General features: G+C 43.6%; 1 protein-coding gene across 2 annotated transcripts in view; it reads left to right on the top strand.

The window, feature by feature from the left end:
* EYA2 (EYA transcriptional coactivator and phosphatase 2) overlaps nt 1-24,572 on the top strand; it is a 214,808-nt gene that overhangs the window by 127,986 nt on the left and 62,250 nt on the right. For both annotated transcript variants that reach the window (XM_031433690.2, XM_031433691.2), the window contains 2 exons: nt 9,343-9,485; nt 15,475-15,558. In XM_031433690.2, the coding sequence (XP_031289550.1) occupies nt 9,343-9,485; nt 15,475-15,558 (227 nt within the window). The remainder of the gene's footprint in view (nt 1-9,342; nt 9,486-15,474; nt 15,559-24,572) is intronic.

Genomic DNA, 24,572 nt, shown 5'->3' with positions numbered 1-24,572 from the left:
AAGGATGTTGTAGACATATGTAACCAAGATGCACAGGGGTTCTGGGCTGGGTCCAGGGGTGTGGATGGTAATGATGGAACTCAGTTTCTCTCTTCCTTCTGGCTCTGCATTTTCCTGGGTTCATTTCACACTCATGGACTCTCCCCCTCTGGTGGCAAAGGTGGGCACCATTTGCTCCAAAATTCAATCCTGCCTGCTGTCCACCCCTGCAGAGAAAGAGGTCCTCCTTCCTAACAGTTCCTGCAGAGGCCCCAGTCATGCTCCCATTGGCTCAGGTTGGGCACATGCCCATCCTCAAACCAATCTCTGTGGCCAGTGGGATGGGTGGCTGGGATGGGTCTCAGGCCCAACAGCTGGAACTGGAATTGGGGTCAGCCCCACCCAGGACCACATGGACTAAGAGTGAGGGAGAGGTGGTTTCCCAGTGAAACCCAGAGGACTATACCCAGAAGAAGACAAAAGAGGCATAAATGGGCAAAAATACCCTGTGGAACCCACACAGATTATAAACAACGTATGGGAGAGTCCACATCCTGACCCCTTGGTGATGTATGTCCCTGTGCACTTGACTCACCAGCCTATGGCTTCATTCATTTCATTCCATAAATTTGCTTTACATATGTTTTCTCTTTTATGAGATGGTTTGGGCTTACCACCATTAAATAACATGACAGCAATAAATCAGTGTGTCCAGTGGTAGTAGATATCACTGCATTTTGTTCTTCTTTTCTGAAACCTACTGATGTTCTGGGGCTTTGTAGAAGCTAAGCTAGCATGATGGCGTGAGGACAGTCATTCAGTAAATATTCACTGGTTGATGGCTAAACAACAGTAGTGAAGACTCATCTCTTTTGTTCCTAAAGTTCTTGGTGCAGCTGTTGCTTTTAGTCCTTGTATTTTGCATCAGTTGGGGTGAGTTAGATAGCCTTGGTCTGGTGACAAATGAAGAAAGTATGGCCAAGCATTTCCAAGTCAACTTTGAAGGAAGTTTAGGGCTTGAGCATTGATTTTGGTCACTGGGACCTGATCACAGAGTATAGAATAAATGCATGATATCCAGGTACCAATTTCCAAATTGCTTCCTTTGAAAGGTATGAAATTTAACAAAGCTTTTCCTTATAATCCTCAATTATCTTTGAGCATCCTGCCTCTCTAACCTGGCTTCAGAAAGGAAACATAAGTAGGAAATCTTCAAGTAGACGCTACTATCTATGTACAAGTTGATGGTGAACTGGATTCCACAGACCTAACTTCCCCAAGAATTTGGGTTATGTGGGAAGGTCATTTTCGTTCCCCATCAGGAGCAAACACAAAGGCTTGCTGTGTCTCTTTGAAATTTTTCTTTATTGTTTCCCCCTGTTCTTCATCTTATCCCCCGGTCTAAGGTTCAACAATAAGTGGCTGAGATGGTTTTTACTGTGTGTCTAACAAGCTCACATAAAATCTAATGACATAAATAATTGTCAGCTGTAACCGAGGTCTCTTGCCTCTTCTCCCCAGTGTCTGTTATAAAGGGAACGGCATGTAAGCATACTTGTGTGCACACGCGTATACGCACACGCTCCTGCACTCTCTTCAAATTTCCCATAAAAACTCCACTTTTGAAATTATCCAGGATCTCCTTGAGTGGTTGGTTCCAAATTCCAGAGGCTCATGAGGTTTATATATTACCTACAGATCATGCTCACTCTTTGCATTGCCCGGATATGGTACCCTAATGCTCTTCTCCCCAGCCCCAAGCCCTGCCACAGCGCAGTCTGCGTTGACATGCATTAACAGTTATATGAAGCCCCAGCAATTTGCAGATGATTGCAGGGCAGTTTGCTGATGGAGAGGGCAAAATCTGAACATCGGAGGGTACTCGAGAGAAAAGACAGATCGGTAGTGGTTGCTTAAGGACTTTCTCTTTTAAAGCTTTTAAGGATGTTACAAATTATCTAAAAAGAAGTTGTGGGATTTTTAAAATTCCTTAGATCATCTCCCTCGGTCAATAGAAGGAGAAATCTTTTTTAATCTCTCAAGGAGAAATATGCAAGACTCTCTCATGCAATTTGGCAACAGCTGACAAAATTGAAAACGTGTGTACTCTTTAACCCAATTATTCCAACTTCTAGAAATTTATCCTAAAGATAAACTCCCACATAGGTACAAAGACTTAAATAAAAAGAGTATTTCTTGCAGCATCACCGTAGCAAAAGGCTGGAAACAACCTAAATATCCATAAACAAGAGTTAGGTTAAATCAATGATGGTGCATCCATCACTGGCACAGTATACATCTGTTAAAAAGAGTAAGCTAGCTATTTCTTTGCTAATATGGATCTCTCTTTGAGCTTTTGTGATAGGTGAAAAAAAAGCAAGGGGCAGAACTATGTATGTAATATGATCCTGGGGTGTTTTTAAATATAAGTATAGTTTAATACCCATATTTGCATTGGAAATTTCTGGAAGGGTGCAGAAACAACTGTTAACAGTCATTTTCTCTGGGGAGGGAACTAAAGGGAAAAGATTAGATGTAACAGACAATCTATAGGCCACTCCACTTAAAAACAGCAAAATACACATTTTTTTCAAGTGCATGTGAAACATTTACCAACATAGACATATTCTAGGCCATAAATCATCATCTCATTACATTTAAAAGCATTCAAAGCATACAAAGTATGTGCTCTGAAAACAGTGGAATTAAATTAGAAATAAATAACAAGAAGAGTTCTGATAAAATTCTCTAACATTCAGAAGCTACATAACACACTTCTAAATAACCCATGTGTGACGGTTCCTTTTTTGTGTCAGCTGTCCAGGCTAAGGGATGCCCAGACAGCTGGTTGAACACTATTTCTGGGTGTGTCTATGAGAGTCTCCAGAAGAGAGGAGCATTTGAATCAGGAGACTGGGTGAAGAAGATCTGCCCTCACCAGTGCGGGCAGGCATCATCAAATCCATTGAGGGCTCATCTGAGAGAACAAAAGGCAGAGGACAAGTGGTCTCTCTGTCTTCTTGAGCTGAGACATTCATCTTTTCCTGACCTCAGACATTGGCACTCCTGGGTCTCAGGCCTTTCAACTCCAAGGCTTACACCAGTGGGGGTCCCCTTCTCAGCCCCCCATACCCTCAGATCTCCAGCCTTCAACCCCAGACTGGGAGTTAAACCATTGGCTCCCCTGGTTCTCAGGTCTTCATACTCAGACCGAATTGTACCACCAGCTTCCCTGGTTCTCCAGTTTGCAAGATTGTGGCAGATTGTGGGACTTTTTGGCCTCTGTAACATGAGCTGATTCCTATAATAAATCTTGTCTTTTATATTTTTATATATCCTGTTGCTTCTGTTTCTCTGGAGAACCCTGACAAATATGCCACGGGTCAAAGAAGAAATCAAAGGTAAATTAAAGAGTGTTTTGAACTCAATGAAAATGAAAATACAGCATATCAAAATGTATGGACTGTCACTAAAGCAGTACTTTAAAGGAAATGTATAGCACTAAATCCCTATATTAGGAAAGAAGAAAAGTTTCAAACTAAATACCTCATCCTCCACCTTAAGAAACTAGAAAAAGAAAGGCAAATTACACTCAAAGTAAGCAGAGGATGGGAAATAACATAGATCAGAGTGGAATTCAAAGAAATTTGAAAACAGAAAAACGATAGAGAGAATCAGTGAAGCTAAAACCTGGTTCTTTGAGAAGACCAGTAAAGTTGATAGCACTCTAGACATGCTGATATTGGGGGAAAAAAGAGAGAAGACATAAATTACCAATAAAATGAGAGAAGTGACATCACTATAGGCCCTACAAATATAAACAGGCTAGTAATGCAATTTTATAAACAACATTATGACAATAAATTCAACAACTTAGAGGAAATGCACAATTTCTTGTAGGAAAAAAATTCCAAAGCTCACTCAAAAAGAAATAGATAACCCAAACAGGCCTATGTCTATTACATAAACTGATTTTTTGTTAAAAATCTTCCCACAAAGAAACTCCTAGGCCTTAATGTCTTCACTGATTAATTTGACCAAATGTTTAAGTAAGAAATATCAGTTCTACATGAATTCTTCAAGAAAATTGAAGAGGAAGGAATACTTCCCAACTCATTCTGTGAGGCCAGCATTACCCTAATGGCAAAATCAGATGAAGACATTAAGAGAAAATTACAGACCAATGTTTCTCATAAACATAGATACAGAATTTCTAAATACAATGTTAGCAAACTGGTCCAACAATATATTAGAGAAGGGTAATACATTATGATGAAGTTGAGTTTTTACCTTAAGGATGCAAAGTTGGTTTAAAATTTGAAAAAAATAATTTGCCATATTAATTAACTGGGGAAAAAAAAGATTATCGCAACAGATGCAGAAGAAAACATTTGACAAAATCTGTCATTTGTTCTTGATAAAAATTCCAAGTTAGGGGTAGAAGGGAACTTCCTTTATCAGAAAAATGCATGTGATGGGCTGAATGCTTGTATCCTGCCCCCCACAATTCAAATGTTGAAGCCCTAATCCCCAGTGTAATGATATTTGGAGTTGGGGATCTTTAGGAGGTAATTAGGTCATGAGGATGGAGCCCTCCTGAATGAGATTAGTGCCCTTATGAGAAGAGACACAGGAGAGATGATACCATGTGTGGATACAGGAAGAAGGCATCCATCTGCAAACAAGAAGACTCTCACCAGGAACTAAATTGGCCAGTGCCTTGATCTTGGACTTCCCAGCCTCCAGAACTGTGAGAAATGAATTTCTATTGTTTAAGCCACCCAGTCTATGGTATTTTTTATAGCAGCCCAAACTTACTAAAATAGGGCAGCTACAAAAAACCTACAGCTACCCCCTAGGACCAGAAACAAGACAAGGATGTCCACTCTTACCAATTCTACCCAACATTGTACTAGAGTTTTTAGCCAGTGCAATAAGGTGATAAGGCAAGAAAAATAAATGAAAGATATTTATATTAGAGAAGAAAAAATCAAAACTTCATAAATTTAAAAAAAGGTAAAATGACATGATCACCTATGTAGAAAATCATATAGTATCTACAAAAAAGCTACTAGAATTAAAAAATGAGCTTAGCATATATATTAATATATGAAAAACAAATGTATTTCTGTATACTAACAACAAACAATAGGAAATAGAATATTTTTAAATGTTATTACAGTAACATCAAAAAATATGAAATATTTGGGGATAAATCTGACAAAAGATGTTGAATACTTATACCCTTAAAACTGCAAAACACTAATGAGAGAAGTTAAAAAGGCTTTAATAAATGGAGCAGTAGACCCCATTTACAGGTCAGAAGGATTACTGCTGTTATGATATCAGTTCCACAAATTGATCTAATGCAATCTTTGTCAACATTCCAGGCCTTTTTTGGTGGAAATTAGCAAGCTGATTCTGAACTTCGTATGGAAATACAAAGGACCTAGAATAGCCTCAGACACTCTGATATAGAAGAATAAAATTGGAAGGCTAACACTACCTGATTTTAAGATTTGTTACAAAGCCACAGTAATCAAGACAGTATGGTATTGGCATAAAGATAGACCAGTAGATCAATGGACCAGCATAGAGAGTTCAGAACATATGCATGTGGACAACTGATTTTTGACAGTTTCAAAAGCAATAAAGAATAATCTTCTCAACAGAAGATACTGAAATAATTGGATATCTCTATTCAGAAGAAAATAGTGCTTCAATACATACCTCATATGACACAAAATTAACACAAAATAGATCACAGACCAAATGTAAAACTGTAAATTTTATATAAGAGAACAGGAGAAAATCTTTGCGACTTCGGGGTAGGCAAAGAATTCTCATATATAACACTAAAAGCATGATCCAAAAAGAAAAAAATTTTGATATAAATTGGACTTCATAAAAATTTAAAACTTTTGCTCTTCAAAGGACACTGTTAGGAAAATGAAAAGCCACACTCTGGGAGAAAATAATTACAAAGCATATACATGGTAAAGTAAGTTGTATTCGAGTTCTCCAGAGAAACAGAACCAGTAGGATGTATAGAAATAGACAGATAGATATAGATGACATAGACATGAGATATTTACTATAAGAATTGGCTCATGTGATTATGGAAGCCAGAACGTCCCACGATCTGCCTTCTGCAAGTTGGAGAACCAGAAAAGCCAGTGTTGTAATTCAATCTCAGTAAAGAGATCTAAGACCCAGGAGTTCTAATGTCTGAGGGCAGGAAAGATGGGTGTCCCAGCTCGAAAAGAGAGAGAATTCGCCTCTCCTCTGCCTTCTTGTTCTACTTGGGCCCTCAAAGGACTGGATGGTGCCCACCCACATTGGTTAGGGCAAGTCTTCTCTGCTCAGTCTGCGGAGTCAAATGCTAATCTCTTTTGGAGATACCTTTACAAACACACCCAGAAGTAATGTTTTACTGGCTATCTGGGCATCCCTTAGCCCAGTCAAGTTGACACACAAAATTAACCATCCAGAATATATTTTTTAAAACTCTAAAAACCCAATAATAAAACAAGTAGCCTATTAAGAAATGGGCAAAATAATTGAACAGACACTTCACCAAAGAAGATATAGGCATGGCAAAAAAAAAAAAAAAAAAAAAGCACATGAATAAGATGCTGATTGTTAGTCACTAGAGAAATGTAAGTTAAATCCTCAATGAGATACCATTACATACCCCCTAGAATGCTTGTAACTACAAAGACTGACCGTACCAAAGGATGGCAAGGATGCAGAGCAGCTAGGACTCTCTTCCCCTGCTGGTGGGATAATGCGAAATGGTACAACCACTTTGGAAAACAGTTTAGCAGTTTCTTAAAAAGTCAAACATAGGCTTCCCACATGACCTAGTACTTATGTTCCCTCGTAAACTGAAAGCTTATGTCAATGCAAAGACTGATGAGTGAATGTTCATAAAAGCTTTAGCCTAACCAAAAACTAGAATCAACCCAAATGTCCATTCCCAGGGGAACAGGTGAACAAGTCGTGGTATACCCACACGATAGAACAGTACTCAGCATCTCAAAGGAATGAACTACCAGTATACAGAACGACATGGATTGAATCTCAAAACAGTGATGCCGGCTGAAAGAAGCCAGACATGCGTGTGTGTGCATATGTGTGTGTGTGTGTACACATACTGAGTGATGCCATTGTTTAAAATTCTACAAAACACAAACTGATTTATAGAAAAGGAAAGGCAATTTGTGGTGGCCTGGGGAGGTGGCAGGAGGAAGAGACTACAAAGGAATTATAGGGAAACTGTTGGGTGCTGGATTCGTTCATTATCTTGATTATGGTGATGGTTTCATAGATGTGTATAGATGTCAAAACTAATCAAATTGTGTGCTCTAAGTATGTATGGTTTATTGTACGTCAATTATACCTCAATACGGTTGTTAAAATAAATAAGTAAAAATATTAAAAAGGGAGAAAGAAAAAGAGTGAAATGACTCCAAGAAAGATTTATGTAAGTTTCCTTAGCATGTGTACCTCTGACTTTGACCTTGAACTTTGACCCTTCAGTCTCAAGAATGTATAAGGTTGGAAAAAGGACTGCTTTTTTTGGCACCCCTAATAAATTGGCTTCATATAACACCTTATTGGGACATGTCTCAGGTAACTGGCGTTTCCTCCTCTTTTCAATAATATTTGCTGGATTTTAATGAGGCCAACAAATGTTTTCGAAACCTACATAGCCTTAGAACTACCAAGTGACTCGGATACACTTTATTTATGACTCTTAAGCATCTGTGAATTTATTTACTGCCTGTTCCTCGTCCTCCAGAAGAAAGTCTTGGCTAGTTTGATGTTTGGGAATCTCTAATGCTACATCCTAAAAATGTTGGGGAGTTGGAGACGGCCCAGCAGTCCTGACAACTCAAAAATCACATCTTCTCTTATTATGTCCTTAGTCTGCTAAGAAGTTTTATAAATATTAAATCAACAAAATTCAGTCCCTTGGGTTTTGGAGGGAAATAGTCCTTCCAGGGTAGGAAAAAAATTAGTCCATTGCCAAGTATTTTCAGACAAAAGCATTTTCCTCCTGATGATCCAAGAACTGGCAATTATGGAAGGAGAGATGGAGTCCACAGGGTACATTTGGGAGCTAAAACAAGCAACTGTAAGATGAGAAAGTGGGATGGGATGTCCTCTAAGGTTCCACACTGGTTTACAGTTCTGTCACTCTAGTGACAAGGGCAGGCCCAAGTTTGAGTTCTGGCTCTACCACTAATTTGCAGGGTAACGACAGGCTTACCTCATCTTGCTAAGCCTTAGTTCTCCCCTTAGTTAAGTAAAGATAACAAACTCTAATAAAATGTATTTAAAACATCTGTGCTTAAAAAAACAAGATAACTTGGATGCTGGCTTTGGGACCTGAGTCCTGTGATGGTGCCACTCACTTGTTCATTCAAGGTCGTTAGACAAACGCCTGAGGGCAGGAGCCTGGCAGCCTCTCAGTGCACCATGTCTGGAGACACCCCCTTGATGAGAAGCAGCAGGTGCCCACCCTCGGCCCTGCACCTTCTCCCTGATCCTCATGTGTATGTAGGGCTAGTCAAGCCAGAACTCAATTTAAAGCATTTATTGACACCTCCTAATTGCCAGCCCTGCGCTGGATGCCTTTGCAATATATATCCTCAAATTGACAGATTTCTTAACAAGTAGAGCTTAAAGGACTTGCTTTTAACAGAGAAAAAGGAGCAAGCCACCCAGGGACAGGAATCTAGAGAATTCTCCCCACACACAGCCCCGTTCACCCCAAGAGAGGTAGAAGAGTTCGATGCCCAGCTGCAAATATTATGTTATTTCCTTCCTTCTGTTAGTCCAGGGACTCTCAGGCTTTAGAATATGTGGACAGTTGTAAACACAAAACTCTGTTCACTGTCATTGGAGCTCCCCAGCTGCCCCGCCCTCACTTCTCTCAGATCCCTGCCCAGCTGTCCCCGCATCCGCATCCGTGAGGCCTCCCCAACCAGCCCTGTGTACCTTAGTCACCTCCCAGCACTCGCCCTGCTCTTACCCGATTTAGTCATCCTCTGTCACACGTGTCCCCACCTGGCATATTATATAATTCACTCGTTTGTCTAATGTCTCCTCTCTCTAGAACCAGTGCCTGGAACTATACCTACTCAGTAGATCTTTGGTGGATGAATGAACGATTATGAATGGGCAATTTCAGGAACTTTCAAGAGTAATTTTGATTCTACATGATCTTTGCCTTCAGTGCTGCCTTTGGGCCCCCCCACACACACTTTGTAGTGAGATGGTTGCGGTGTAATCGTTCGGGGAAGGAGACACTCAGCCAGGCCTCTGATAGGTCCGCCCTTCTCTTTCCAACACCAGGTGAATACAGCACACACAATGGACCTTCTACGCCGGCAAAAGAGGGGGACACAGACAGGCCACACCGGGCCTCTGACGGGAAGCTCCGAGGCCGGTCTAAGCGGAGCAGTGACCCCTCCCCAGCAGGGGACAATGAGATTGAGGTAACTCCAGGCGGCTTCTCTCTGACTTGGGGCGTGTAATCTCCATGTGTGGCCGGAATAGGAGGTGCAGGACAGAGGTCTCTCCAAGTGCCCGAGGGAGAATGGCCGTTGGTGTTCACAAAGTGCGGTCACAGAGAAAACGGTACTTGAGAGAAAAGAGGGAAGAATTTGGTCGGCCGCACAGAAGCACTGTTGACTGACCAGGCTAGGAAAAGTGACCCTAGAGATGGTAAAGGTCTGTGACCCTCAAACGTCAGCAGCAACAGCATCGCCTGGGGGCTTGTGAAAACCCAGGCTGCTGGGCCCACCCCCAGAGTTCCCAGTTCAGCAGATCACCTGGGATGCTTTTACAATTCAGATGCCCAGGCCCCGTCCCAGACTAATTAGCCCTGCATTGCAGGGTGTTCTAAACGTTCCCCTAGTGATTCTAATATGGCTTAGATATTATCTACCTGGAGACAGAAGGCTGGCTCAGATGAGTTTGCATCATTTCTCTGATTCTGAGTTTCTCAGTCTGGGCTGCACATAAGAGGCTCCTGGGGAGCTTGGAGAAACCTTCATTCTCAAGCTGCAGCGCAGATCCATTAAATCAGTCCCTGGGGGTGGGACCCAGCTGTCAGTATTTTTAAACCTACCAGGTGATGATTCCAGTGCAGCCCAGGCTGAGACCCAGGTCTAAGGAATGTGCCCCAGTCTTTATTATAATAAAGGAAGTGTGAGGTTATTGTTCAGGTATTGATATTTTCCCAAACAAACAAGAAAAAAAGAACAGCATGCATGAGAGATGAGGGAGACAACTAGAGGGGACAGAGGCAAGATCGATGCCCCCGAAACAGACGAAAGCAACCGTTATCTATCAAGGAAGAAAAATGGGCACGTGCACAAAAGGCAGTCAACTGTTGGCTTGAGTGTGCCATAGGTAAATATGGGTAGTATTGGCAACGCCTGGCTCGCTGTGAAAATACCTAAATACACCATCATCATATCCCTGTTCATAATCCTGTACTAACTGTTTAGCAGCTACAGAGCTCAGCCGGCAAACACAGATATGCCAAGAAATACCATTTTCATCATTTCCTTAAATCAATGTCATTTTGGCTCTGAGTCCTCATCCACCAGGGTAGTTGGAAATTCCATTTCATTACTGAGGCCCTTCCTTTCCCAGAATTGTATGAGAAGCTCAGGGTTCGAGTAGTCTCAGAAAACAGAATAAGAGCCTCTGCGGTCCAGTGTGGCTTGGTGCCTTCCTCACTGTCGGCACCCACAGTGGGCACTGAAAGTCCAGCCATCCTCTGGGGTCTCCATGCTGTATGTTGGGCATGGAGAGCCCTGTTGAGGATAAGAACCTTGGAGTATTTGCTAAAATCCTTTGGTTGCAAGCAACAGAAACCCATTCTGGTTACTGAAGCAGAAAGGAATTTACTGGGAGGCAAGAGCATGGAGAAGAAGGGATACAACCAAGATTAGGAAGAAGAGGAACAGAGGCCATGCTGAGGAATCCCGGGAACCTCCAGGGTGCCAGCCCCAGCCGGAGAGTGAACCATTTGGGATTCTGGCACCACTTCACTCGATGTCCAGTTCCAAGGAGACTGCATCCCATTGACCTGGCTTAGATCCTCACGTTTGCCCCTGATGGACAGCCCCACCAAGACAGCACACAATGGGAAAAGAAAACTGAGATGCTCTTCTCAGAAGCAGGTGGATGTTGGGGGCCCAAACAACACATGGCAAATACCAGGACATTCACTATTTAGCCAGTGTTTGCTGGTAGGGCTGTGCTAGTTAACCAGTGTTCTCTAGTAGGGCTGTGCTAGTTAGCCCAGCATTCACTAATAGAGCAGTAGCAGTTTTTATGGCTGCTGTCTGTTCCCATCGTCCCAGAAGATGTTAAAATATTTTGAACTTCACGCTTGTGCCCGGGGCTTGGTCAGCCTCCTGAAGTACACAGGAGAGCCACCTCCTCTGAGGGCTGGGCCGCCCTGAGGACCTGCCACAGAGCGAGTGTTCCCATGGCTCATGGGACTGTTCTCGGTCCAAGGGACTCTGAGCTTGCTTTTCCTCTAATTCTTAAAACCACCACCTTCCAAAGCCAAGGAGACTTGCACAATCCCTTCTAGCTTTCTGCAAAGGCCTAATCCTTTGCAGAAGGCTAGAAGAGAATTTACTGACTCCGGGTCGTCGTTGCTCTCTGCCCTGCCAGATTCCTGAGGGTTTCCCACCAACTTGAAGCTGCAGAGCTTTAGAAATCACAGAGAGCAGCACATACTTTAATATTGTTTTAAAAAATGTATTCGGTCACCTAATATGGTTTCTGCTCTTGGTAGGGGACTGTGGGGACAGAGAGATATGTTTCCATTAAACTGAGAAGGAGGTGGCATTGAAGTCGGGGATTATGGGGTGATATTATTCCAGAAACATCTGCTTCTTGATTCCAGAGTGAGTACCACTGGGCAAGAACAGTAGAAAAGGTGTGAGCTGTGTTTCACTTCCGTGCTCCATGTCAGCGTGAAGGGTTTGCATGGGTCACACCTCTTAAGTCTTTGGCACTGTTGCTAATGACTGAAGCCCACGAGAGAGAAATTACGCAGAGAAGTGGAAAGGAAGAGAATTCTGAGTGTGTATTGGTTAAAATCCGTCAATTGCAGGTGCCAGAAACCAACTTGAGCTAGCTTAAGTGAAAAAGCAGAATTTATTTTAAGGATACAGGGATTCTCTTAGAACCCAAGAGCAGAGCCACAGCAAGTGAAGGCAAGATGCTCGAACCAGGAGGTAGGAGGGGCGAGGAAATGCACGTATGCCTTCTCTCCCCAAGTTCCACAGTGTAGATGCCAGAACCCCCAAGCAGTAGTGACTTCGGTCCCTAACGCACAGGTTACAGGTCGCGGCTCTCCCCCAGGCCCCTCACTCTGCTTCTAACTAAAACCAAGTCCTGCAGAAGTGTTGGGTCGTGTTTCCATCTTTCCCCCGTCTGCTCCTGTCTCTCTGCAGACTGATCTTCCCTGTTTTTCAGATCGCATTGCCACTAACGGTCACCCAAAGATGATGAATTTCTTCCCAGGCCCCAATTTTGAGTTCCCAAGTAAAGGCCTCTGACCCAGCTGGGGTTAGGGGCCCGCCCTGGCCCAAACCCTGGTGGGCTAAAGAGTTAGAGTCACCTACAGAATGGCCACCAGCAACATAGCCACTAAGAATCTTGGGTAGGGACAGGGGAGGGTGTAGCTCAGTGGTAGAGCACATGCTTAGCATGCATGACATCCTGGGTTCAATCCCTAGTACCTCCATTTAAAAATGGATATATAAATAAACCTAATTATCTCCCCCAATAAATACATAAATAAAAGGGGGGAAAAAGCCATAGAACAGGGCAAGAGAGGGATGGGTTCGTGGAGAAGAGGGACCCAACCCTCTTCAGAGAGGATATAGTCAATAAATTAATGGAGTCGGCATTAAACTTGAGAATATTTGTTGGTTTTTTAAAAATTCTTTTACCAAAATTTCCAAGTTTAACTGATCCAACCCAGTTAATTCAGATAAATAAGGACTTAGCCTGTTTAAACTCCATAAGCCAGCCCTCTTAAGAAAACAGTTGTTTTCAAAACTTTTTTTTACCATGACCCCTACTATGAATGATACTTAGTATCTTGACCCAGCACATACATCACACATAAATGTAACTAAACCAAAAGATTCACAAAGTAATATTCAAGTCTACTGACTGTTTTGAAAACCTCTGTACTAATTGACCTTTTCCCTTCTAGATACCACCTTTCTCTTTACTTTTAGAGGCATGGCAAATGCCAATATGTACATAAAGCCACTGACCTCCAGGGAGTTTTCCAAGGTGGCCCATTCAAGATGGTACATTGAGTGGGTACGTTTGTCCCCCACGCCCCCCTCCCAACACCAGCTCCGTAAATGATCAGGCCTTTTTTTCTTAAAAATAATGATCATCAGAAAAATTAGGAAAACCAACAGCATGAAAAATTAAAGCCAAGATAAATTAATAGGATAAATGACAAGAGAGGTAATTTAAGAAACAGAAAAGATCTTTTAAAAATTCTGATCAGTTTTCTTATAAAGACTCAAAGAGATCTTGTTATCCAGAAAATAAAGTGTAGGCTATTGGGAGAGGAACACTCAGAGACAAAGAAAGAGTTACTCTAAATTTTTAAGTGATAGTGAGAACGAGAAGTTTCATAGAAGGGTTGGAAGAGAAAGTTAAAGAAATGTCTGAGAACGTAGATCAAAAAGATAAGATTATAGAAAAATGTTTTTAAAGGATAAGCAATATCAATCCAAAAGGTCTAATTTGACAATTGGGAATTCCAAAAAGAGCAAACAGTGGGAAAGCTGGGAGGACTTCGTTTAAAGAAATAGGATTGAAAATGGTTGAGTGCTGGACAGTATGAATGAAAAAGACTACACCTAGATACATACATCCTCTTGGGATTTGAGGATGCCTGATATAAAGAAAAAATCCTAAAAAACCCAAAGAGGAACAGAGTCAGACCTACAGAGGACTGAGGATCAGTGGAACATCAGACTTCTCACTAATCATGCTGGATACTACAAGATAAGACGGATTCTTTCAAAGGTCTAGAGAGCATTATTTTCCAATTGGCACTCTGCACCCAGAAGAACCTTAGAGCAAAATTAAGATATTATCAGATTTGCAAAAATGCAAGAAGATTACTTTCCATGCACCCTTTCAGAAGAAGCAACTTAAGGATGTACTCAAGCAAAACAAGGAAGAAAACCAAGAAAGAGACTTGGGAACCAGAAAACAGTGGATCTGACCCAGAAGTGCAATAAAGGGAAGTCAGGATGATAGCTTTGTAGCAGGCTTAAAGATGTCCACATTGGAACACTGTGTTACAGAAGATGAACATCTTTGGTAGAGGGTGTGGCTGAATTTGAGATTCTAATGAAAGCACGTTATTGGAAACAAGAAAAGAATTAGAGCAATTCTAGTAAAAATTCAAAAGTTATTCCAGATAAGCGTGATTCCTGTGTGAACAGACTGAAATATGGCATGATTTTAATTGGGATGGAGTGCAGGAAAAGAGAAGACACGTGACCTTGACGGTAGGAACATTCTTCTTAAAGTGGCTCTGGTGGACACATAGAGAAGGAAGTGAAAACCCAGTAAATTACTTAGCTCTTCAGTGAAGAGTAGAGACAAGATGTCAATGCTTTTTACTGGTTACCAACTTTTAAAATCAACATGTAGATGGAGTGCAGAAGAGTTAAGTACAGCTGTAAAACCCAGTGCACAGAGCAGTTTGTCCACATCAACAGTGCAAAAGGCTAAAGCTGAGACATGGCAGAGGGTAAGAGCTGGTGGAAAGGCTAGGGACACCAATATCCATATCTTCCATGTTGGGTTTACTGTTTAAGCCAAGAGAAAATGTCCAGAAGCTGATGGGAGTTGGAAATAGAGGGGTTCACATACGTGAAAAATATAAAATTCTGAAAACATGAGGGAGATTACCATGAACTAAACGCTCATCTTTCACATGGCCCAGTCAAAAGAAGTTGTCTAAAACTGGCACATTGATAAGTAAAAGTGTGTTATTTAGAGTTAAGGAGGTAATCACCAGAATTGCTAAAAATAGAAATGTTTAGACATAGCTGGACTTAACGGTGAGTGGTGAACTTAAAATGGTAGTATTTCATTTTGTCTAATGAGTTAAATGATTTTTATTGTTATTTTTGGACTGAACTCCCCCTTTCCTGAGCTTTTATGTGAAAGGCAAGAACAGGCTTCTTGGTTCTGGCATCTGTGGGTTGATAAGAATCCCAAAATTGGCCATCAGAACACACTTTAGACAGCTGAGGTTGGCTGGGGACTCAAGTCACATGTTTTATAACTTTAAAGATAATGTTTTTCAAGACGTCTTTTCTCTCCCAGGGAACTGATTTCTGCAGACATTAAGTCAGATGCAAGCAAGTACATTTGTCTCCATTCTCTTCCTCTCTTTCTTCACAGCGTGTGTTCGTGTGGGACTTGGATGAGACAATAATTATTTTTCACTCCTTACTCACGGGGACTTTTGCCTCCAGATACGGAAAGGTAAGAATCCATTTAGTCTCTTTTTATTTTTTTTTTTCAGCATGACAGTTTGTTCTGCTGGTTTGTCCTGGGGATTGTGGGGGCAGCTTCTCCATCAAAAGCTGCCCCTTCGGGTCAACCCAGGTTTGAGAAGTCCTATGGAATTTTCCCTTGACATGTGAAAATTTAATTAGCTTCCCCCTATTGTCTCCCATGCCTTTTCTTCCAACACACGAAGCGTTCAGCATCCACTTGGTAGGATAGAAGCATGTAGTCTTCAGCTGTCTCCCTCCTAAGAGGGCTGGGAAGCGCTGCAGCCGAAAGCAGTAATCCTAGCTGAAAAGCGAGGTAAAGTACTTTTCTTCTTCCCTGTTGTTTATCTTAGTGTCTCCGGCAGATGAATTTAATTTTCCTTCCGATTTTTGAGACGAGGGGGAGGCATTTTGTCAGCTCCAGCATGGGTCTTAGCAACAGCTTTGCAAATGTATCATCAACAAATTATGTCGGGGAACCATCCTGTTAGAATTCTGGGCAAATGCTGTCGGTTGACCAGTACGTGGAAGAAATGTTGAAATCTCCTTAATGATGCAAAAATGAACCCAACTGCTAAAGCCCAAACCCTGCCGATCTGTGCGTTCATCTGCTGGGCTTCTTATCAAACCACATGTGTCTGCCATCTCTTCAGGGAGACGGGCTGAGGTGGTGGGGTGGGACTTTGAGGGACAGAGGCATTATCAGCTCATCCGAGGTAAGCGACCTGTTGGCAGCTGCTTCCACGCTTGAGTGGGAACCATGAGACTCACCAGCGCCTGGAAAATATTTCTGTTTCTGTTTAGAGACCAGGAATATGATTTGACATCACCTCATGGCTTTTCCAGCTGCTCGTGTTTTTTATGAGGGTTATAACAAGCTGGATGTGTAATTAGCAAGATAGATTTATCGTCTGCCGTTATGTTGTAAAGAGTATAAAAATGGTGTTGGTGGTGCAGAAATCTCTTGCCGAGGAGGAATGCTGTTAATATGTCTAGCAGTGCCTGCGGGAAATCCGGCATGCGTTTTTGGAGTGTGCACAGCTTAGGTAAAGGATGGCAGAGTCGAGAGCTGCCGAAAGGACCAGAGTGCACTTGGTAGCCGTTGCAAAAAGTCGGGCTTTCCCAAAAGCGCTGCAGTCATGAGTTGCCCACTCGGTCTGGGTGTTCTATGGTTTCTAATCACCCTCAGTAATGTCACCTCCCCTAAGAACTGTTCCTTCACTCTTCTTGCCCTTAGAGAAGTTCCACAGCTTCATGGAGCAACTCGGTTCCCAAGGATTGTGTAGGGCTTTGTAATCCTGGGTATGATTTTTGTGTCTGTGTCTTGCCACCACTCTTTAAACCCAGTTGTAGACTCCCTCAAGACAGAGACAAAGCCCAGAGCTCTTTCCTGGGCCCCATGCCATCTGATCCATGTCTTTTGTCATTGCCAGCCACCTCTCTCCAACCCCACCCCCTGGTCCCAGCCCACCTGCCCCTCCAGCTGTCTGCTCCCAGCTTCTACACTTGCCCTTCCCAACCCCCTACAGAAGAATCATCCTAAAATACAAGCCTGATCACTCCTCTACTGAAAAATCATCAGCTGCTTCCCCACTGACAAACCCTAACCCCAGCCTCCAAGAAGCTTCATGAGCTGACTTCTGCCCTACTCTCCAGCCCCGTTTCCTGCTGCTGGTCCTGAGTTGCTTTCTATCCTCAGAACCTGCCATGTTCTCTCCCATCTCTGCTGGGTATCTCCCAGAAGCAGAGCCTGAGACAAGGAGTGAGTGCTGGGAGTTTAGCTATGGGGAGATCTCCGGGGGCACCAGCTGCAGAGCGGGGAAGTGAGACAGGGAAGGGAGGGCAGCCAGTGGAAGGTACGTAGATAGTTATGACTGCAGGTAACTGGGGCTCAGAACAACCAGGGACCTCTGGGAGACTCTGAAACACACCTCAGCGTTGACCCCTCCCAAGGAGCAAGGGTGCTGGGATGTTTATCTACAAATTCCCTCCCATTGTGTGTTGAGGGCTTCTAGGGCTGTTATCCCCCTGTCCTGGCCCGGCCCCCGAAAGCCCTGGGACAGGGAATCACAGATCATAACAGGAGAAAGCTCCTGCCTGCTCACAGGACATGGAGGAGGGACACCCTGAAAGCCTCTGCTATAATCTAGAATGTTCTAGAACATTCTTGTACTAGATTCAATCACACTTCCCTTTCAGTTCCCAATTTAAATGTAGCTTCCTCCAAGAAGGCTTTCCTAACTACTCCCCTCCATCTACATTGCATCTCTCCCCATAACTGTATTTTTCATTTGTATTATAATTATGCACCTATCCCCTGTCTCCCTTCTAAGCTGTGTGTGCCACGAGGGCAGAGACCATGATCATTTTTTATCAGCACAACTGAGCACAGTGCATGGCCCAGACGGCTCAATAAATATTTGTTGCGTGAATGAACCAGGACAATCCTCTAGAACGAAAGTTGTGCGACAACAGGCACTTTTTTTTCTGTTTGTTCATTGCTTTGTCCCCAGAGCATAGAATAGTGCCCCCCACTTAGTAGGCATCAAACAAATATCTGTGGAAGGAAGAAAGGAAAACAGTATCAAAACTAAAATTTCCTAACTAGGGGCCACCAGCCAAATTCCGCCTGCAGACATTTTTGTTTGGCCCCTAGAGCGTTTGAAAAAATGTGAATTTGCCGCCAACATTTTAAAAATCAGGAGATTGCACAGACCAAAACAATCAAGATTTCCAACTTTTCTTGAAAAATTAGAAAATCTGGCAATCCTGCATTCCCATGTGGCAGCAGTTAGCAGGAGCTGAGCAGCAACTGCCCAGTTAGCGGGGGCGTACGCTCACCAGCCCAGCCACAGCCCCTCCTGGCCTGTTCAGCCCATTGAGGGGACCCTCCTGGCCCCATTGGCATCTGAGTTTCAACATCCATCGTAGAATTACAGAACCATGGAAGGTCAGAGCTGGCAGGACTTAGGAGAGCATCAAGTCCAGTTAGTCTCCATATACGATAAGGGTGGGGAGAGTGAGGTTATCCAGGAGGTGTTGGGAGGCAGACCTCAGGCTCACTTGCCTCCCTGGGTGCTCCCAGGACATCCAGGGACAACTAAGGTGAGACACTCTTGCAACCTTCAAGTCTCCTGTGCCATCATCATTCCTCGTCTAGAATTTTCCACTCATTCTTCCAGCTGTCTCTTAGGTGAGGAATGAGGTTTGTTTGTTTTGCTAAATCCAGCCACCCTAAGAGAGACCCCAAATAACCACGGCTTAAACAAGATAGAACTTTATTGCCCTCACCCTTCAGTCCAGGCATAAGCAGTGCAACCTGGTAAGGCTGCCAGCCAGCGCCAGGGGCGGAGGCCCCTTCCATCTTGTTCCTGACCATCCCTGGAGCATTTGCCCTCACCCGCCCATGTCTGCATTCCAGCCAGTCAGAAAGGGAAGCCAGAAAAGGGGAGTTCACCCCTCTCTTTTTCATTCTTATTTTTTCCCTCTCTTTTAAGCGCCAGACCCAGAATTTGCATGAATCGTTTCTACTCACATCCTAGTGGCTGGAACTTGATCACATGGCCACCTCTAGCTGCAAGGGAGTCTGAGAAATGTAATCTAGTCACATGCCCCATTAAAATTCATGGATTCTATTATTCTGAGAGGGAGAAAGGAAGAATGGATATTAGAGGACAGCGAGCATTTTCTAGCACAAAGTACCATTTAATAAGAGGAAGAACAATGAAAGAGAAAATTGTTGAGGAAAAATAAAATTACTTCTGTTCAAGAGACCTGGAGGGCGACTGTATTAGTGGGTCTGAAGTTTCAAAGAGAGGTCTGGGCTGTAGCTATAAACTTGGAAGTTGGAGAAGCAGAGAGGATCTAAAGAAGCAGGAGGAGTGCAAGCCCCATTCTTTGTAACTAAGAGTAACTAAGACAAAGGGAGGTCATTAGTCAGGGTATTCATAATAGAACTAAATATACGCCCTTGACTTTTGCTTCACAGCTCTTTCTCTGCATGCTTTTCCAAAAGCTGCAGCCCTGTAGAGTTCATTATTAATAGCTTGTATCAGGCAGGACTCTCAGTCTGAAGTATGGAGTGTTTAAGCTACAAAGGGAATTTATTAGATCATAATCATTGAAAATACCCAGGGATATTGGAATTCAGGTTGAGCTGGATCCAGCTCATGCAGTCTTCTCAGGGCTTGGTGTGTCTGCATCCCTCAGCTGACTTTTTCCATGTGGCAACTCACTGTCAGCAATCCCAAATAAAAAAGACCTACTTCCCAAATTTCAGCACAACTCCCAGGCTTGAATCTCATTGGCCCAAACGGGGTCAGATATCCATCCACGCATCAACCTTTGTGGCTTTGAGTAGCCAGCCTATATCAAGAGCCCACTCCTCGAATGGAGAGAGTAGAGGAGTAGGGCAACCATTCCGACCGCATGGCTGGAGCTGGAGAAGGATGGTCCCTCAGAGGAAACTGAAGTACTCTTTCTAGAGGAAGGTGAGGATTGTGGAGTGAGGGGCATGTCCAGAATGGGCTCTGAAGTCCATGATCTTCTGTCCATCTACACCAAGGACCAGCAGCTCTTTGCTTATTGCCATGGTGTTGAGCACTGTACAGGAAGCAGAAATCATATTAGTTGTGGTCCCAGCTGAAGGGGCAACTCACTGTTTACTTAGGGAAACAAGACCAACAGAGCTAAAATGATTAAGGAATGATTCAAAACAGAGTGTTTGAATTTTAAAACAGAAACTGGGCTCTCTTCCTGTTCCCAATCAGGCCATGTGCTACTCGAGGCTGTCATTTCTCCACTTCCTTTCCCTCTCTTCCTACCCAGTCCTCAACGCCAGAGCATCCCTTTGGTAGCTGTACTTCCCCGCATCTTGTGGATCCATTAGAGATTCTCTGGAGAGCCAGAGCTGCCAGTGATTGCCGCCTCTTTCCTAACCTCTCCTCCCCTCCTGCAGTCCCTGAACTCTGTTTTTTCCAGCTGGGATTAGACAAATGCAAAGGTAGTAAGAAGCCTTTGCCTGTGGCCAGGAAGGGTCCCTAAGGGGGACTGATCGGCGGTCTTCCTGGGTCACAGTGGATCGTTTCTGACTCCTCCTTTTGTACCTTGCCTTCCAGGCTGCTCAGTACCAATGGGAAGTTCAACTCTAGGCTCTGTTGTGTGTGTGTGGATGTTTTTTAATAACAGCTTTATGGAGATATAATCCACAGACCATAAATCTTTCACTGTGTACAATTCATTGGTTTTTTAGTATATTCACAGAGTTGTGCAACCATCCCCAGCATCTAATTTTAGAACATTTTCATCACCCCAAAAAGAAACCCTATAAGTAATCATTTCCCATGTCCTCCTCCCCCCAGCCCCTGGCAACCACTAGTCTACTTTCTGTCTCTATAGATTTGCCTCTTCTGGACGTTTCTTATAAATGGAATCACACAATATGTGCTTTTTTGTGACTGGCTTCTTTCACTTAGCATAATGTTTCAGAGACTCATCCACATTGTAGCATGTACCAACACTTTATTCATTTTTATTGTTGCATCATTTTCCAACATACAGGTGCACTACATTTTGTGTACCCATTCATCAGTTGATGGACAGTTGGGTTTTTGACTATTACGAATAATGCTGTGAACATTTGTGTCTTAAGTTTTTGCTTGGACTTGTTTTCAGTTTTCTTGGGTATGTACCTATGAGTGGAATTGTTGAGTCCTATGGCAACTCTTATGTTTAACCTTTTGAGAAATTGCCAGACTCTCTTCCCAAGTAGTTGCACCATTTTCCATTCCCATGAGCAGTGTGTGAGGGTTCCAGTTTCTCCACATCCTCACCAACACTTGTCATCATCTGTCCTTTTGGCTATCGTCCTCTTAGTGGATGTGAAGTGGGATCTCGTGGTTTTGGTTTGCATTCCCCTAATGACTAATTATGTTGGCTAATGACTAATGATGTTTTCATGTGCTTATTGGCCATTTGTAATACCTTCTTTGGAGAAATATCTATTCAAATCCTTTGCCCATTTTAAAATTTTTTCGTCTTTTTATTGTAGAGTTGTAAGATCTCTCTTTTTCTTTCAGTTCATTGTCTGCTTAGTTTTTTTTATTCTTATTTTTTATCGAAGCATAGTTGATTTACAGAGTTAGTTTCAGGAGTACAGCAAAGCAATTCAGTTATACATATACATACATACTTTTTTTCAAGTTTTTTCCATTATGTCTCATTACAAGAAATTGAATATAGTTCCCTGTGCTATACAGTAGGTCCTTGTTGTTAATCTATTTCATATATAGTAATGTGTAGTAATATCTCTTTATATGGTCTGGAGAACAGTCTGTCATCAGATACACGATTTGCAAGTATTTTCTCCCATTTTGTGGGTTGTCTTTTCACCTTATTGATGATGTTCTTTGAAGTATGTGAAGTATTGCAGGAGGAGGGAGTTGAAATTAAATTTAAGAAAAGATGGCCAGAGAAGGGGCCCTCATGAGGAAGCTGAATTTTGAATAAAGACTTAAAAGGAAGTGGAGGAACAGGTATCTGGTGGAAGAGCAAGTGGAAACAGCAGGTGCAAAGGCCCTGAGGCAGAAGTTTGCCTGGTGGATTGAGAGACAACCAAGATCTAGCATGGTTGGAGCACAGCTGTTGAGGGGGAAAGCAGTAACTCAACTAGCTTTTGCTCTAAAGTGGGAACCATGAGGTTTGAAGTAGAGGAAGGACAGGATCTGATATTTCTAAAGAATCTCTCTGGCCACTCCCCAGGGAAGTAAATATAGCAGGGCAGGGTGGGAAGCAGGGAGGCCAGTGAGGAGGCTGCTGCAACAGTCCAGCTGAAACATGGTGGTTGCATGGCCCACGGTGGCTGGGACAAGGAAGATGAGAAGTGTAGCAGCCTGGATATATTTTGAAGGCAGAACCAACCGCAGAGGAAGAATGCAAAATGATTCCTTATTCTCACCCCCTGGGCTAGAGAGATGTCTTATTTTCTGTTCATGATCTCCTTCTGAAGGGACTTGATCTCTTTTCTATTGCCAACAAGCAAATTCCTCTTGCACAAATTGTCCCATTTTTTGCACATTCACTGCTATGCCAAGTACTCCGCTATGAACATGATTTTGTTTGAGTTGGACATCAAATGCCAAGTTATTCACACTCTGTCCACACAGGCCTCTTTTTTGTCTCACGTGGGTACAAATGTATGTTTCCGTGTAGACTCGTTTGCACTCTTTCTCCCCTCACTCTCTGTAGTTTATTGTGCAGCTTTTTGTTTATTTTCCTGTAAAATATGTATTGTATTTTTGTGTGCACTTATTTCTTCTGTCTGTAAATGGCATTGTTTAAATAGCCCTTGTTTCTCATTCCTCTCCCTTCTCACTGTGGTCCTGGGTCCTTCCACAATGCCATGTGTCCAGTTCCATTGCTCTAAATCATTGGTTCTCAGCTGGAGGTGATTTTGCCCCCAGGTGGCATTTGTCATAAACATTTTTCATTGTCATGACTTGGGGTTTGCTACTAGCATCTTGTGGGTAGAGGCCAGGGAGGCTGCTAAACATCCCTTGATGCAGAGGATAGCCCCCCTCAGCAGAGAATTATCTGGCCCCAAATGTCCATGGTGCTGCAGTTGAGAAACCTGACATCCATCTGTTGCTCTGAATCCCAGGGTCTCACTTCTTTATCCCCTGCCCCTGTGAGGAGGACACCCAGGCTCCCCTACAGCTCCCCACCAGCACAGACAGTGCGTGACGTGCATCCTTTATGAAGCTGCTCTGAGCTTTGCACCGCAAACCTGTAATGCATGGCTTTTCCTATCATACTCGTTCCTGGAAAAACCAAGTCTCAGAGAGGTGGCATGATTCAGCCGAGGTCACCCAACTGGAAAGAGACGAAAGCCAGGAGGTGGCCCACTGCTCTTAACCGCGTATCTAAACTGCATCCCCAGTGATCCACGTGTATGTCCTCGGGGTAAGAATTAAAATCCACTGGCATGAACTCTCTTCGCCTTGACTGAATTCCAGGGGCACACAGCCTGGATCTCATGTCTTCATAGCTTCACCCCTGGCACCAGCAGTGCCTGGCACACCCACTTGATAAATATTTGTTGAATAAACAAATAAACAGCTCGTGGGTAGGGACTTTTCAGCGTGTGTGGTTGCAAGCACTGCAGAAATGAGATTTCAGGGTGCCTGCCCTGCAGGGAACAAATAGCCACACACATGACAGGAGAGGGGCCTGTCAGCATCTCTCCAGGGCCCAGACGCTAGGTGCCAGCCTGGCCTGACCTCACCCAGAGCTGGGCCCACAGCAGGGGCTCAGCCGCCACTGTGGAATGTTGAGCAAATGGCCCCTCCAGGCAGGCTGGGGGCCAGGGACACTTTAGTCAGTGGGGGACCTGAGCTGGAGCCAGGTGGCCCTTGATGCCTCCCTGTGCAGAATCCTGTCCAGGATTTCCCTCCACGTCGCCCCTTTTAAAGGGACAGGCCCTACGCAGTCTGAAGTGATTAGAGGTTTCCAGCTGGCCATGCAGGGGGCCAAGTCTGGCCTGAAGACAATTTGGCCCCTGGCATTTCCTTAAGTTCTAAATGCACTGCCAACATTTTTTAATCTGGATATTTTACATAAAAATCTGGCTGCCTCACTGCTGTTGGAAAATAGGAAGATCTGGCAACCTCAGGCCCGAGTCTTCAAAGAGTGGGAGCCCTTTGACAAGACATGAGCCTAGGTTCACGTCAGCCGCCTTCACTCCCTGGAGTTATGCATCCTACCTGGGCTGTAGGCTGTGGATCTGTGGTACCTCCTTCACCCCAGAAGCATTTATGTTTGTGACCTGCCAGTGCCAGGCTGTGCCCAGAGTACATGGGATGTGTGGGGCGGAGGCTACTGGTCCCTGTGCCCTCTGGGTCTTCCACGTGGACTCTGGGACATTAGGGTCCCTGGTTCCCTTTAGCCAGATTACAAGCTCTGTCAGGTGGTTCCCAAACCATGCCTTTAAGCTCCTCTCTAAAATGC

The sequence above is a fragment of the Camelus dromedarius genome, chromosome 18 (genome assembly GCF_036321535.1).
Source record: "Camelus dromedarius isolate mCamDro1 chromosome 18, mCamDro1.pat, whole genome shotgun sequence".
NCBI classification, from domain to species: Eukaryota; Metazoa; Chordata; class Mammalia; order Artiodactyla; family Camelidae; genus Camelus; species Camelus dromedarius.
This window is presented reverse-complemented; position numbering and strand designations above follow the sequence as displayed.